The following is a 16,799-nucleotide window of genomic DNA, read 5'->3' as shown; positions in this document are numbered from 1 at the left end:
TAAATGATACATAAAGCAGCAAATACAACTAAACTATTTTCTGGACAACTTGAATGAACATGAAGCATAATATTCTTTTGAGAATGAATCTGCTGTTTTCCAATATGCAAGATGATCAAACTCCTATTAATTGTCCTAGTTTGATCACGAAAATTAGATTTGGGTTAGTAATTATGCTTTCTTATAATAAAACTACATTCTTCCACACTGAGTGAGTAATGACACTAAGGGGAGCTTTAGCAAAACCTTTTAGGAAAAGGAGAAGAGAATATCTGGAGGTGGGAGAAAACACAGTATAAACAGAGAAGGAAAAAAACAATAAAATCACAAGACTTAACTTTCAAGCTGTGTGTATGCACTCAGAGAGCTCTCACAAGACTCACGAGTTCATACAACTTTTGGTAAACTGCATTTTCTAGCTGTTGCTTAAACATTTCATACATAAAATTTAAAAGAAACAAGAATTCAGAACACAACTGTGTTTTGCTCATTCCAGTGTATCTGTTCTCCTACAGAAAGACAAGTCTAATCAACAACTACAGCGCTCCCTCCTAGCCTACATTTTCTAATTCATTAAACCAGTTTGAAAAATTTTATTATTTTTACTCACCTTTTGTGGCTTGAAATCAAATTTAACACAATGCTGGAAACCTTTTCCCTTTGATTTTATGGACGTTACAATCAAGCAGCCTCCAACAAAGTGAGCAGAATAACCAAGTCCTTTGTTTGTTCGAAAACTAACAAATTAGAACAAAATCAGCACATGCACAGATGGAAGCAGAAATCATTAAACAACAGAAACTGAACATCAGAAATATGGCTTTACATAATACTCACCAATATAAGTAAGGCTTATCCTTATCCACGTTGATATTATTTACAGGATCCATTCTTAGCCAAGTGTGAAAAGTAAATCCATTCTGATACGGCCACTTGGCTATAGGAGGTAAGGCAATAGCCTAAAGAGAGTAAAAAGTTATTCATGTAGAAAAATCAACATCACCATAGTATGAGTATACAGCTTAAGATAGACACTACAAACTTATACACAGATACAAATGTGTACACTACAAATATCTACAGCTTCTCTGTACTAAAAAAACCTGGCATAACTTCTGTGTTTTTTATACTCCATTGTTAAAATAATTAATCTAAATATTTAAAATCTGGTCTTTATATCTCAAAGTAGATTATTAATAGTAAGCTACAGTTCAAAAACTAAATGCTTTAGTGGAAACCTTACAGCATGAAAACTCCTTAAAATGTAAATTCAAGCTGATCTGGTTTTGTGGCAACCTGACAAAATAATCGGATTTATAAACTTGATTTCACATAGTGTTGGTATTCAGGAAAATAATTTATTATGAAAAAAGGCTAGCCACAAAATGAAAATTACATACATTTCACTTAACAGATTCTTTTCTCTCTTGAAGCCTCATGTCTACCTAACCTTCCAGTTATGACAGTTATAAACTTCCTTAAAAGAAAGGTAATACAATCTCCACCACCCAAAATCTTCATATTAAACACTGTGTTTATGTTAGCTCAAAAGCTCTTAAGTGGTACACTGTGTCGTAGAACCCTCTGTTTCAAACAGTGGGCTTTTACTGTGTGCGGGGTTTTGTTTGGTTGTTTTATTAACGTTACTATTAACTTTCCACTGTTTCGCTGTGCAGATTTGCAATACACACTTCAACTAAGACTGCTATAACCTCTGATCAAAGATACTGTCCAGATGATCAATACCAGTGATCAAAAACATCAAAGAATTCGAGTGTCACCAGACTCCTTATTATGCTCCCACGCTCCATTCAGTTATCCCTGTCCAAACAGAATGCTATAAATCCTTCTCTATACCAGCTAACTAATCAGTCTGCATGTCTTTGAGCGCAGGTTTGAGAACTGGTAGCACTATCACTTGGTTTAACTCACAATGCATCTCAGAGAAATTATATTAAATACTTAGTTTCTATGACCTCTTCATTAAACAAAAATGTAAGAATATTCACCCTAAGGTTACTGAGGCATCCCAATATATCACATACAGTTCAAGCATTCAACACAATTACTAGAAGTCAAATACAAAAACTGTACATGAATAGCCAGACAGAACAAGAACATCATCTATTGCCACGTTCTGTTGCACATGATAAACATACAAGTGCAGAAGCATTTTTCTAGTAATCTGTACTTCTCAGTCTCAAGTTTCCATTCCAAAAAAGAATTATGTCATCAAGTTGGTGAAATTTAATCTCAAGCCACTGAGGCAGAAAGGTAACAGGTTTATGTGAAGAAAACTGGAAACAGTCATCTGATAAATCTTATTTTGTATCTTATTCTGAATTAAGCATGAAATTTTGAACATACTATTTCATCCTACAATTTTAGGACCAAAAGTGTTGATATACTTGAACTTCTATGGAAGGTTCTGCACAGTGTTTTCCAACTACCTATTCAGTTTCTAATTCTTTTTCAAGTGAAAATCATAATTTAACAATTAATCAGTCACCTGAACAATTATGAAAAGACCAATCATTGGTAAATTTAATCCCCTTTCAGTCTTATTCAACCTATATAAGTCTACAATCCACATTCCGTCAGCGAATTCTTATAACCAATATATGTTATTCACATCATCTGCTGCAAGTACGGCCACTTCAAGTTCAACACTTTCTGTGGTTTCACTAACAAAAGTTTCCAGATTTTTCTTCAAAGATTGCCAGAAGCTTCCCCTATGTCCAACATAGTCAATGCCAGTTGGCTCCAAGACAGACCCACTGCTGGCCAAGGCCAAGCCCATCAGCAACAGTGGTAGTGCCTCTGGGCTAATATATGTAAGAAGGGGAAAAAGTGACTGTGCAGGAGCAATTGCAGACAGAAAGAGGAGTGAGAACATGTGTGAGCAGCAGCTCTGCAGATACCAAGGTGAATGAGGAAGGAAGGGAGGACGGAGCAGAAAAAACAGGGTACAACAAACTGACTGCAACCTCCACTCCCTAGCGCCCTGTGACACTTGGGGGGAGAAGGTAGAGAAATAAGGAGTGAAGTTGAGCCTGGGAAGAAAGGACAGGTGGGGTGAAGATGTTTTAAGATGTTGGTTTTATTTCTCATTACCCTACTCTGACTTGATTGGAATTAAATTAATTTCCCCAATTTGAGTCTCTTTTGCTCTTGACGGTGACAGTTGATCTCCCTGTCCTTATGCAAACTATGACTCTTTCATTACATCTTCTCTCCCCTGTTCAGGTAAGAAGAGATAGCAATAGATCAGCTTGGTAGGCACCTGGCGCCTAGCCAAGGTCAACCCACCACAAAACCACTCTCGTACTGGATAATAACACAAGCACCATTCCCACAGGAACACAGGAGCAAAAAGCAGGCAAATTCTTACTGCAACAAAATTTACCTGAACCAGTCTAGCGAGAAAAAAAAAATAAAAAAGCCTCATTTATAGCTTTTCTTTCTGTAATAGTATTTGTCCTTCTACAATAATAATGCACATTTATTATAAGCATGATTTATTTAAGCATATGTAGGTGTCAGGCAGAGAAAAAAAATCTGATTAAAGCTCTACTTCTATGACATTGACAAATGAGACAAACTAACACTACAAATGAGAATAACCAATGGCCATAAGAGAACAACAAATGAACAAACAAGAGACTTAAAGTATCTACATACTGCAGCACTTTTTCCTGGAAAGTTGAAGAAGGCATCAGGTCCATACTTCTGAGGCATGTGTTTTAACACAGACAGTAACTTCCCAGCATGTGGTGGCTGACAAAGAGAATTACACTTGTAAATAAACACACCTATAAGAAAGAAAATACTATACACACAAAAAATAATTTTAAAATTTAATTTATATATATATAATTTATATATAAATTTATATATAAATTTAAAAGCTCTGCACATAGTTGAGCAATACTCTAAGACACTTAGCCCTTTCAACAAACAACATTAACAAAGAATTATGGATACCTTCACACAATATCAAGCAGATGCACAGAAATACAATTAACTGTATAACTGAATTAAAGATAAATTAATTGGATACCTAAATTTAGTTGGCCAGAGCCACTTTCATCCAGCATAAATTAAACTGACCCTGAATGTTGGTTCCTCCCTCGAGCTGTTCATTACCATCAGTGCTACCATTAGTGTGAATTTGCAGTGATCTAAAGAAAATTAACTGATTCAGCTGAAAACTGACTTAGGTAAAACAAATGCAAACCAATTTTCAGTTACAGCAGGTTTGGACTGTGCTGTATGAAACCTGGCCAGCACAAAGGAGATGGGGAATACCTAGCAAAAGGGAGAGGGTGGATCAGCAGAGATTATTTTCCTCAGGATTACAATCATATACTAGGTTAAAGTGGTTTTGGTTACATATATCCCTTCATATAAGCCCATGGAGAAAGATTCAAGTCTTGAGAGCAGTCTGGAGCACCTAAACTGAGTGCTCAGTTAGTGTGAATACTTAACACTTCCCCACCACCACCCTAATTCTGTGAGGACTTTGTTGTAATACTCAGCAACTATAAACTCCAGATCAAGTACATGAGCTCACAGCAACAGAAGTACAGCAAATACTGGTTACAGTGACAGAACAATTTTGTACGTCTTCTTTTACCACTTCATAACTTTCCATTGGAAAGCATTCTTAAACTATGACTTTACAGATCTGAGTTTTAACTCGGAGCGCCCTTTTTACCCTTCTTGTATGCAAAACCAAACATTGCATGATCCATTACAAGTATTTCAAATGTACCTAACATTAGTCAGATAAATAGTGCTTCATGAACCTGAATTAGAATTAAGGAGGAAACACAGAGAACTGCTTAGATGTCTTCAGCACTACAGAATTCAACTAGGTAATTTGTGTTGTAGCCAAGTACTTTGTATCTTTTACAGCACTGCTGATTTTAAGATTTATGGAGCTGTGTAACTCCTTAGCAATGCAACTGTGACATTTTCTCTTCCTTTCCTCTATATTTAGTCTTTAATAAAGAAAGGAAATTAAATGCAAATAGCAGAGAGACAGGAAATGAAAAAGTTAGTGTTACAGAGACAACTTGAATTCATCTATGGTTAAATATATTCTATATGTTCAATTATTAAGTTTAAAACTTCTATTAAGTTTCAAGTATTTTTATTAGAGCAAGTTAAGATTTCCAAAGTTATCTGGATTATCAAAGGGTCTTTTAAAATTTGCTTTATTATTTGTACCTACTGGCTTTTATATTGAATTTTTTAATTATCTGAAGTAGGCAGAGACACTCTACACTAGGTAGAGCATTCAGAGATACTTAAAAACTAAAATTCAAAGCAGGTAAAGTGACTGGTGCAAGAGCTCCCAATTTCAGCAAAAAAAAAAACAAACACAAAGTTTATGTTAAAGAAAACTTTATCTGGTGGCCTTTACAACATACACATTTTTACTTCAGGGAATGTGGCTCTCAACAGTAAAAAGAGACCCTCTTCTTCTTTCTACATGATGACCCTCTTCTTCTGCACACATGATGGAATTTTTCAGTTGGAGCTCATTTCCTTCATTTCAATTTCTGCCACAAATTCTCATCTCCCTAATCAGATAAATATATCCAATCTTCAGGTAAAGAAGAACAATGTGAAAACAGGAGCACACTGAACTGCCTATGTAGACATTTTTTATAGATTTCTCTCCTTTGCAGTTCAAAAAAAATAAAAATCCTTTTTCCTTCAATTTAACATAACTGGAATTACAAAAATAAAAACATGTGTATAAAACCACTTGCTTAGAGTCACCATATTATTCCCAGGTGTCCAAAAGGATCAACCTAGTCCACAGATCCAGGAGGAAATTTAATTTCATCACTATTCTACTCTGCATTTTAATTGCTTGCAAGTAAAAAGATTCACTTCTGTAATACCAGAAAGCACCCTGTATTTCTTGATATGCTTACAATTTGTTCATTATAAAGGTTATTAAACAGTCTTTTAACTTGTGAACAACAGGAAAAATATAAGCAACAATACTAAAAAGTTTCAATTTTGTGTTTTCTTTTACCCATCTCCCTTTTTGTCCTTGAAGCTTGCTGAAGAATAACTTTAGCTCTCGAACTGTCAAGTTATAGCTAGCCAACACACCCAGCATATCCACTAAGAGATCTGAAAAGGAAAAAAAAAACACATTATAATTGCTTTATAGAATGCAGTGTCAAATTTCTATCATTTATTAAAGTTTTCCCTGACATTTTACATACAGAAATTGTTTTAAGTCATACACTGAAACTGTACCTGCAATCATGTTGTCAGCTTTATCAATCCTCTTGAGCACTTGTTCAACAAGCCCCACTTCTGTGCATGCCTGTAGATTACGTATACTTTTCTTCAAGATTGCTGTGAACATGCTCCACACCTCAGCCTGGCAGGTGGTATCACACTTGTCCAGCAAGTCTACCATGCAGGTGATGGCCTCTCTTTCTTGGATGATGAAGTTCATTTCCAAGTCAAACTGGCTCCCAACAAGCTTTCAGACAAAAGATTAAAGAACAACCTTAAAACAATTTTATCAAAGTAGCATTCTACGTTTAAAGTTATTCAATCTGCAAGAAGAAAGCTATCAAACACATTAAAGAAACATAATGAGGCCAATATCCATTTATCAAATCTTGTTCTTCCTCTGTTTCAAGTTCTGTTGGGTAACTTTAGCTAAGGTGCTCCTAAGGCCTCACCTACTATCAGGCAACTGGTACAGAACATTTGGGTGATTTAAGGTATTGGTGTCCTGAGCTACCCCACGCAACTGCAAAGTGAAGATACCAAGCGAGTGTTCTGAAACCAGCGAAAGAGCCAAGTCAGCTACCTTCAATGGCCTGAGTGGCCCCGAAAGCTTTCCTTCACATGTGCTTAACACTTCTTTAATAAGAGGACAATTCTAACCAAAAGGAGCTGATGCATATCAGAAATATTGCCACTTCTAAGCACTTATGAGTCATTCCTGAGATACGGAATAAAGCTGATTAAGTATTAACTGACAGTTTCATTAGCAGTCACAGGTACTAAAAGGAAGCAAAGGCTTGATGTATTTGCAGGAATGTGAAACACTAGCATCACTGAAAGTCTGACTATGCTCTGGTTAAGGCATTTTAATCCTGTAATATTTCAGGACTCCTAGGTGCAGGCTTTTGTCTAAGCACACACTGAGTAACTAACGACATATACACACACCAAGGAGGTGAGAAGGGGAAGGAAATTCATGTACTCAGAAATTCCAGTTGAAGGAAAGATGAACTGTAATCACTTAACTCCATCCCTATTTCCCCCCCCCCCCTCCACTTTTTAAACTTCTCCTGGACTTCAGAAATGTAACAACCTTAAAAATGTGCCATGCTTGCCAAAATACTTATAACAGCATACGAATATGAATTCAGATAGTATTGACTCAAATGATCAAAATGGACTCATGATCAAAAGTATTTCAGATCATTCTCACTTCTACAAGTTTATCTAATAAAAGACATCATTTTTGTCCCACATGGTGTTCCTTTCACAGGCTTTGACCATTAACAGCTTCAATACTGTGACTTGCTGAAGTCACACCATGTTGCAAGTGCCCCAAAATACATATACTAACTTGCTTCCATATTAGCTCCGACAGCTTCTCTCAGCTGGTCGGGATCTGAGGACAAACTTAGCCAACAGAAGAGAATATACGCTCTTCATTAACTACTAAAATTACCATACATTTTCCTCAAGTGTCTAAATCTTGTCACTTTGAAGAAGCAATCTTTGGTCTTCTGGGTATAAATCAGTAACGCCAAACACCACAAGAAGCAGAGAAAGTTACTGTGTTTATGACAGAATAGACAATGTCTCACAGCTACGATTTCTAAACAGTAATTTACACTTTTCCATTTTCTCCTCTCTTGGTCATGAAAATTATGCCATTTACTATGAGATGCTTCCTTAATATCTAGGGAAACTGTAGAAACTGAATGGTGAGACTTGAATTATACTCCCAGCTTCTCTATATCAACTCATGCTGTCAACTCAAACAGATCTATCAAGTCTTTATCATTCTCCAAGCTTCAGTTTTCCCATTCCAAAAGATGGAGCAGAGGCCTACCACAAGAAAACTCTGAAAGGCAGAATTCAAGGAAGAACACAGAGCAGAATAAATTAACACAGAATTATTGCAAAACAAATGCAAACAAATATGTACAGCCCCTTAAAAAAAACCCACCTTGAACAAAACATTTTAAAATATAAAATACTCTACAGCATTAAGGTATTCCCCAAAGGCTCAAGGAGACACTCTGTTTCTCACTATCTAGGTAAGAAACAAAGAAAACACTGCATTCTGTGTATGGACAGAATAGATGAAGGTTACATTCTAGCCACAAACCACCTGCTAATTCTTAACAAGAAATGCAACTCTTTATGCATTTGGTTTTAACTATCAGCCAACCATCAATTATCACACCAAAACCATATACAGCAACTAGAGGTGACCTTACCTTCACCCTATAGTCTACACTACCAATCTTTCATTTTTGGCTAGATACACTATTATCAGTAACCACTCATCCAGGAAGCTATCAAATTAGGTATCCCTTCTAATCTGCAAACATAAGCATTCCAGCAAGTACATTCTAGAAATAATATGGTATGGTAAAAATAATCACCATTTTAACACTTCCTTTAAGGGAAGTGAGGACAAAAGACTGACAGAGAAAGCAATACACCAAAGGCACAGTGCAGTTGATGTACTATATGTATGCATACCCATTAGATACACATAAGCACACACACACCCCACAGTATGTCATATTAACCCTTTCTAATGGTGATTTGAAACTGATCAACCTTCAAAACACAAATTTGTTTCCAATGACAGGGATCATAATCCAGGTCCATGCATTGGCTAGTTATTATCTGAGCTGCAGTAATAGCTGTGCACAGCAAAATGTAATCTTCCCAAATGTCACAGTAAGTTATGAATATCTGAGCAGCTTAATGCACCTTACTAGCCATGAAGTGCGAGAATGTAATCTTATTACCTTTTTTATGGTTGTATTTTTTTGAATAATGTAGCCTTTGAACTGATGTATAGTCTTTCCTTGCACTTTAGCATGATTTGGTCTCCTGTGTCGCACAGTCCATTTTTCAAAATTCTCCAATTCAACGTATTTTAAGTCCTATGCTGAGCTGCATAAACAATCTTTATAGCAACCTACAGGGTGGCATAACGTTTTCTTTCTGCGGCATATAGAATTAAGTATAAGATTACAGGAATGGTTGTAAAGGGCAATATTCAAAGTATTCAAATACATCCTCACAAATTTCACATTTTGCCAGTTATATTTACCTTTGAAAAAATATATAAACTAAACCAATAGCTCAAGCTTTTTTTGTAAAATGTTACTACATTTAGCTGGTTGAGAACAGGGAGAATACAGCAATTTTTTTACTACACACAGAGTGCGGGGGGCTTTTCCTCCCTTGGAGGATCAAACTAATGAGAAGTCAATATAACAGCAATAATTTTAAGTACAAAATAGCACTACATCACTTAGAAATAAAAAGCCAATTTAAACACATGAAACCTCTCTTCGCAATGAGTTTTTCATCTAACACAAAATCGAAGAAGTGACCTAAGATACAGAAGAGTCACTCTTTGAGCGTACAACTACCAAGCTACAGTATGCAGAAAATAGCTCAGAATAAACATATTCAAGCTCTACTTTCCTGAAAGATCATTATCTAGATTATGAATCTAAAGTCATTTCTCCCAATAGCAGATACAAAATATTTCAAAAACTAGTAAGAAAATGCAGGGAAAAGTATTTCCATGAACTACAACAGAAAAAAATATATGAAGTCCAAGACGACAACCAGCATTTCCTGCAGAAAAGCCAGATTTGTTATACAACCTACACACCAAAACAAATGTATTTGATTTGTTCACTAAAGGCAGGATGAAAGAACTATTAACCAAGCAAAATGTGACCTCCCTTTGCTTAAGATGTTGATTCTGTAATCTCTGAATTGTTTAGTATGTCCAAAACAATGAGAACATACAATGCCTATCCAGTAGAAAATGCCTATCCCAGGAAGAATAAAGAGCAGTCAAGTAGGCTAGGCATATATCAAGGAAAAATTTAAGTTTATGCTTAACAAGAACCTGCAAAACTGTGTGTACAAAGCTGGTAACTGCCCAAAATCTTCTATTCATAATAGTAAGGTACTTATGCAAGATAAATATCAAGAAAAATGTGCTAAGCTAAACAAGATGTTATTTCAACAATTAAAGGTTTGACAAACACCCTGCATTTTCCATCTGCCCACAAAATAGTTATGTTATCCAGAGTGGTCCTATTCTTATATGCAATTTCACATCATGTCAGTCAACCCAAGGTTAAAAAAAAAAACAAAACTATCAAACAAAAACTCTCATGTTTTTCATCCCTCAATGACAAAATCTGAATGCAGCTTCTGGACAAAACAGACACAAAAATGATGGATTCATTTTAGCCATTATGCTTTTGAGTAACAACAGAATACTCACATCCTGGACTCCATGCCCCCTTCATGTATTCAGAAACTTAAATATATTGATCATCAAAAATATCAAATACTTCCCATGCCAAAGATTTAGGAAGTATAAGTACTAAAATCTCTTTAGGACAAGGATCTCATAGGACTGAGTAATCCCAAGGAGCCAAATCCCATGAAGGCAAACAAGAAACAGTAAAAGCCAACACCATGGTACACATCCTGGGTGTGATAAAAAGATGATCCTGATTTGGAGAGGCCTCTATAGACCAGAAGAGAAAAAAAATGAGGAAAAATAACTTGAACATACTAATTTGCAGCAATTCATTCGCTGCCCCTCACCTCCCACTTTTCCATCACCAACATAACACATGGAGGTGAGAACATATTAAAACATGAATCCTAAGAAGAGATTTGTTAGAAAAGCCCGCTGATGGTTTGGAGAAGTGTATCAATTAACGACATTAGCATGAATGTGAAGTCAGTGAAATCATGACATACAGGGCTCAGGCCCAGAGAGGTTATAGATAGGAAGGAAAGGGAAAGAAGACACCTGGATGTCAATCTTTTGTCTTCAATATATTGCCACTACATCAACCATAAAACAACAGAAAAACTAGACAAAGCACAAAGAACTGTGGGAAGACTCTCTCATGAAAGGCAAGGTCATTGCCTTCCAGCAACATCCAGACAGCTTAAAATTATTTGCTACCTTACCTCAAAGTTTAAAGTAACTTGAGACAATGACTATGCAAGTGACACTTTCGCAGAAGGGAAGATTCTACCCCAGCCTATTGGACAAGCATTATCTTTAATCTTGCTCCAACTTTGGACTTGCTTTCCCCCATGTTGAAAAAACCAAACAAAACCAAAACCAACCCCAGAAAGCAAAACCAATCAGACAAAGAGCCAACAGGTACTTCTTGAGCAGAAAACCATATTACATTTTCTTGTTAATTAGCTGCTCTTTCTCCTGTTATCAAGCTCCTGACAAAGCCAACACCTTCATTTACCAGTAAAATAAGAATGGACCATTTTAAACCAATCAATACTGGCACTGCACAACAACAATGCACCCACTTTAACGCTGATGCTTTCATATGATTCTCTCCAATACAGTTATTAACTATGATCAAAGATGGATCATTCTGGAAAAATCATTCCTCCTGTTTCTCTTCATAGTAATGTAGCATAAATGTTCTGTGTTAAAATTTCTCCAAATCTGTCTCTAGTTTAGAAAACTGCCTGGAAGTAAATTTAACAAGCACTCACAAAGTGTTAAGAGTCTACTACTGCCACCTAATGTTGTACTTGAAACCGTTAGCCTAGTACTACACATTTTTAATATAGTGTCTCAGCACAACATAATTCTCTTCCTCCCCAAGACAGCTTTATATCACCAGCTTATATCTCATGCTCTGTCACAAGGAAGAAGAAAGCTGTATCTCCAGGAAATAAGACAGGGCGAGATTTCAACTTAGCAGAAAAGTTTACAATTAAGAATAGGCTTATACAAAACCCAAGTTTCTTCAATTTTACAAATGCTAGCTACAGAAGGCACACAATTTACCCTATTTACACGGGGGAAAAACTGCAAAAACATCCTATACAATTAATCTGAGCCATAAAACAGTCCAGTAAAACTTTTCAAAGGCATTGAGCTATGTCTATGCATAAATTAAAACAAAATTCTTGTCCAGGTAAGTACAATACATCTGATGCATCCTCATGGTCTTTTCACCAGAAAGGGGAGAGGGGGAAGAACAACAGTTTTGAAAGGTAACTATGCTGTAATCAGTCAATGATGCTGTACTTACCCTAGCTAATAATTTAGTATTTTTACTCTGCTTGAGAGCATTTTTATGTCAATTAATTAGGTAACACAATTAGGTCACTTCATAGTGCACAGCTGAAGCCCCAGTGCAAGCAGAGCAATGCAAGGAAAAATCAGCTCTACATGATGCTTTTAAACATGGGGAGCAGCACCATGAATTTCAAACTTTACACATTTTTGGGCTTAATTTTAGAAGCTTTTAAAACTTTTGTTTAAAAGTACGTAGCAAACAATGAAATTCAAATCCCTACCTTATATACAGAACAATCCCACTTTTAAGCAAAATATTAAATTTTTCCTATCAAAACAAATTTTAAAAGATCCAAAAATCCTATACTTATTTTATCAGTTTGGAATTCGTTAAAAAAAATAATCTCAGTACAAACAGCTCATATTAAAAGTAAATACTGCACTCAAACTCAAAACAGTTACAGTTACTTCATACCCCTGCACACAGTGCTTCTTCCCTTCTGGAAATTCAAGAACAGCTTCCAAAATGAAAGATATGGACAAATCCAACATTAGGAATTTTACCCTTCTCTCATTCTTTACTGACCCATCAGCAAGTGGGACAGCTAATATAAAATGGATTGCCAAGAACATGTCACAAAACACATGTACTGAAACCACGCTTGGACACTGACCCAGCAAACCTGCCGGCCATTGGACAAGGTTAAAGAAGAAAACAAGAGATAGCATAAAGCTGATTTTCTACCATTTTTGGTCCACAGCACCACACTGAGCAGAGAGGCCCTTTGCTCCTGAGGAGACCATGTGACTATAAGCTTTTATTTCAAATCCTTGAGGAGACAAAGAACCACCAAGTTGATTTTTTTTCCATATAGAACAATTTCCAGACAAAATTTTGTTACACTCCAAAGAATGGCTATGGACCTATTTACAAAACCTGGCAGCTTTCTGAGTTCAGCTTATACTATACATCTCACTAGTTATTAACATAGAGACTCTATATAAATCCACCTGAAATATGTATGTTTCCAGTACCTGCATTAATAGCATTAAATTGTGCTTTTGGTTCAATTAACTTTTTTCAGTGTACCTTAACCTGTGACACCATTCAAGACATACAAGAAAGATAAGACTCCAGGAGAGGGTTTAATAATATGCAAATTTGTAGCTCCATACAGGAAATGAAACATCCTAAATCTTTGCATCACATCAGATTCATATGTGCATTGAAAGCAAATAAATCATTTAAACCATGATACAGAGAACCTTTTTAAATTTGCATTTATCTACAGTAAATACTGCCATGTTCCTTAATAGCTTGCTAGTGCAATCTTAGCAAACTAATGATTTATGGTTTTGACATTTTAAAAATCAGAAATCTGTCATCTTCTGACATCCAGTAGAAAGTCAGCTCGAGTTACATTACTCTGAATTTAAACACAAATACATGAAACACACGTAGCAAAGCACCATACCATACTGTCCACTTCATTATGCCAGCACTTCCCTCCCCTAGCTACACTTCTTAAAGTTATCTAACATTTTTATTTGAATTTACAAGAACATTAAAACCAGATTTTTTTTTCAGGACCCAGACATGTAACTTTATCAAGGACAACTTTTTGTCAAATCTGGAAATATCACCCATCAGCGAACACTCTGCTGTGCACTGAGAGAAACAGACTAACCATACGTCAGCCACCAAGCAGCACAACTGTGCATCCTGTCCTAACTTAATAATTCCCCTCAATGTAGTAGCTCAAAAGAGACATTTCTAATATATTATGTATCAACAAGTACAGAACAGGGAACAAACCATAAAGTCAGGATGACTCTACAGACAATGCCCTACTTGCACCTGCTTCTACCAGTGAAGACATTCACATTGCATACTACAGGCAGAAACAAATTTATTCTACCCTTAGGCAAATCAGGGAAAAAAAACACAACTATACAACACTGACACCATCACTGAGCAAATGTAACTAACTTCACATATAATTAAAAATCAGAACCTGCACAAAAATTAAACAGGTAGGTTAAAACGACTGAAGTGGACTCACCCCCATCACCATAGAGTCTTCTGTTGCACTGACTAGAAAAAAACAAACTTCAAGTCTAGTAATACACTGGGATACAGCTAAAAAACCCACTTGCCTGAAACAATCTGCCCAGCTTTCTCATCATTAAATTACTTCTTCTAACCCACTTAGTATTCAGCATTTAAAAAACTAGCAGATAGGCTTGTTTTAATTATCTGAATGTAAAAGATTGCCAAAGATATCTGTTTTCCTTCAACCAAAGCAGTGTGCAGACAGCAATAACAATTCATTAAGAAAGCATTTTAAGATGCTTCCTTCAAACATATGTTTTACTAATGACTCAGTTATTGAATTTCAATTTGATAAGGAAATCACAGGTGTAGTAAACCCTTTCCAACTATAAAGAAGCACATAAAACACACAGTTGTTATATATACTACATATACTGAACAGGAATACTTTTAAATATTGGGGCTGTTTAGCCTGAAGAAGAGAAGGCTGAATGGAGACCTCATAGCAGCCTTTCAGTAACTGAAGGGGGTATAGGGATGCTGGGGAGGGACTCTTCATTAGAAACTGTAGTGATAGGACAAGGGGTAATGGGTTAAAACTTAAACAGAGGAGGTTTAGATTGGATATAAGGAAGAAATTCTTTACTGTAAGGGAGGTGAGGCACTGGAATGGGTTGCTCAGGGAGATTGTGAATGCTCCATCCCTGGCAGTGTTCAAGGCCAGGTTGGACGAAGCCTTGGGTGACATGGTTTAGTGTGAGGTGTCTCTGCCCATGGCAGAGGGGTTGGAACTGGATGATCTTATGGTCCTTTCCAGCCCTAGCTATTCTATGATTCTATATACCCACAATATGTTACTAATGCACAATAATATACTTGACCATCTGAAAATTGCAGCTTCCTAACCTAAGAAATTTAGATAAAACGTAAATAATTCTCAAAAGGTCTCTCAGTATATCCAAAGTGAGTCACGTGCACCCCAGCAAGTGTAAAAGACAATCCACTGGGTTGTGGAAAATATTTTTTGTATCATTGCTAAATAAACGTTCAAAATTAAAATTAGCTTTTACTTATAATGTACACAATATGCTAATACAGCAGTATATGCATGTAATTCCTAGATAAATAGTTATACATTCATTGGGGGTGCCTGCTCAAAGTTTTTTTTAGCAATGGGGTGTGCAATCAAAAAGGTTTGAAGACCACTTTCCTACATGCTAGAGGACAATATACCCCAACGTTTTTCTACAGAAGCAATACATCTGCTACTTTACAGTGGATTTGGGGGGGGTGGGAAGGAAGCCACTGCTCTTTACAGAACCTGAAGTCTGCATCCTGCAAGTATTACCCAAAAAGTCCTTCATATAACTTATAACTTTTGACCTAAACTGGATATCCACTTTATAATACTTGCAAAGTACATTATTTAAAAAAACTGTACAACAATGGGATTCTAGAAGTAAAATATGGTTATCAGTTTATTCTAGTAAATGGTTTGAAAGTGTTTAGCCAGCTTGTAGAGACTCAAGGATAGACATTACAAGTAAGGCAGAAAGGCAAAACGAACACAGGAAATAACAGAAGAGGAACAAAACAGAATGTGTACCAAACACAGAATTGTGTAAGAACAGCAAACAATAACCTTACAAGAGGAATAAAATGAAGCTCAAAAAGCAAGAAAGAATACAAGCTAAAGTGAGCAACCAGTTTAGTTATAAAGCTCTGGCAGGTTTTATCAAATTCAGCAACTGTGATGTTAAGTATTTCCTCTCCTACTGAAAGTCGCAGCCCTCATACAGCACATGCTACAAGCAAACATGTGCCAGCTCCTCAACTGCCATCACATTTCAGAGCTCAGCAGATTAATTGCAGGGAATTTCAGCACAACTAAAGGCACCGGGTTACAAATTCCAACAGAACCCAAGAGCCAGCACATCTGTTTCTGTCATTTCTGACACTGCCTCGATCCAGAACAGCTGGAAAACACTGCATTTGCCTTCTCACAATTGGAAGAGATTGCTGCCACAGCTAAAGCAGAGACAGTAAAGAGTTTGGATGTAAGAAACACTAAATGACATGCTACAGGAAATGTAACACTCAGCTTTCCATGTTGCCAGTTTTTAATTTTCTGTAGCTGTGATCAACATGGGAGAACCATGCAGATGCTCTTGGATAGAAGGGTGCCTGGAATGAATGAGTAACAGCCCTTCATTTACTCTTACCAAGGAATGACTTCTTTTTTTTTTCCTTTTGCTTGCCTTCAGATTCCACCCCCTGCTCCCCTCTATGACACTACATTGCTTAGAGTTTTTAAAACATATGCTACTAGAAGTCAGTGCATTGAAATAAGTATCTTAGAGAAGGAAAGCACAAGACTCAAGTGGTACATCAAAAGGATTA

At 36.3% G+C, this 16,799-nt stretch overlaps 1 protein-coding gene across 3 annotated transcripts in view; it reads right to left on the bottom strand.

The window, feature by feature from the left end:
- The window catches only part of LRBA (LPS responsive beige-like anchor protein), a 395,364-nt gene that overhangs the window by 348,485 nt on the left and 30,080 nt on the right, over positions 1–16,799 (bottom strand). For all 3 annotated transcript variants that reach the window (XM_031046772.2, XM_031046774.2, XM_031046773.2), the window contains exons 2-6: positions 6,283–6,514; positions 6,053–6,153; positions 3,682–3,777; positions 838–959; positions 611–737 (exon numbers count right to left, since the gene is read on the bottom strand). In XM_031046772.2, the coding sequence (XP_030902632.2) occupies positions 611–737; positions 838–959; positions 3,682–3,777; positions 6,053–6,153; positions 6,283–6,514 (678 nt within the window). The remainder of the gene's footprint in view (positions 1–610; positions 738–837; positions 960–3,681; positions 3,778–6,052; positions 6,154–6,282; positions 6,515–16,799) is intronic.

The sequence above is a fragment of the Melopsittacus undulatus genome, chromosome 7 (assembly GCF_012275295.1).
Source record: "Melopsittacus undulatus isolate bMelUnd1 chromosome 7, bMelUnd1.mat.Z, whole genome shotgun sequence".
Taxonomy (NCBI): Eukaryota; Metazoa; Chordata; class Aves; order Psittaciformes; family Psittaculidae; genus Melopsittacus; species Melopsittacus undulatus.
This window is presented reverse-complemented; position numbering and strand designations above follow the sequence as displayed.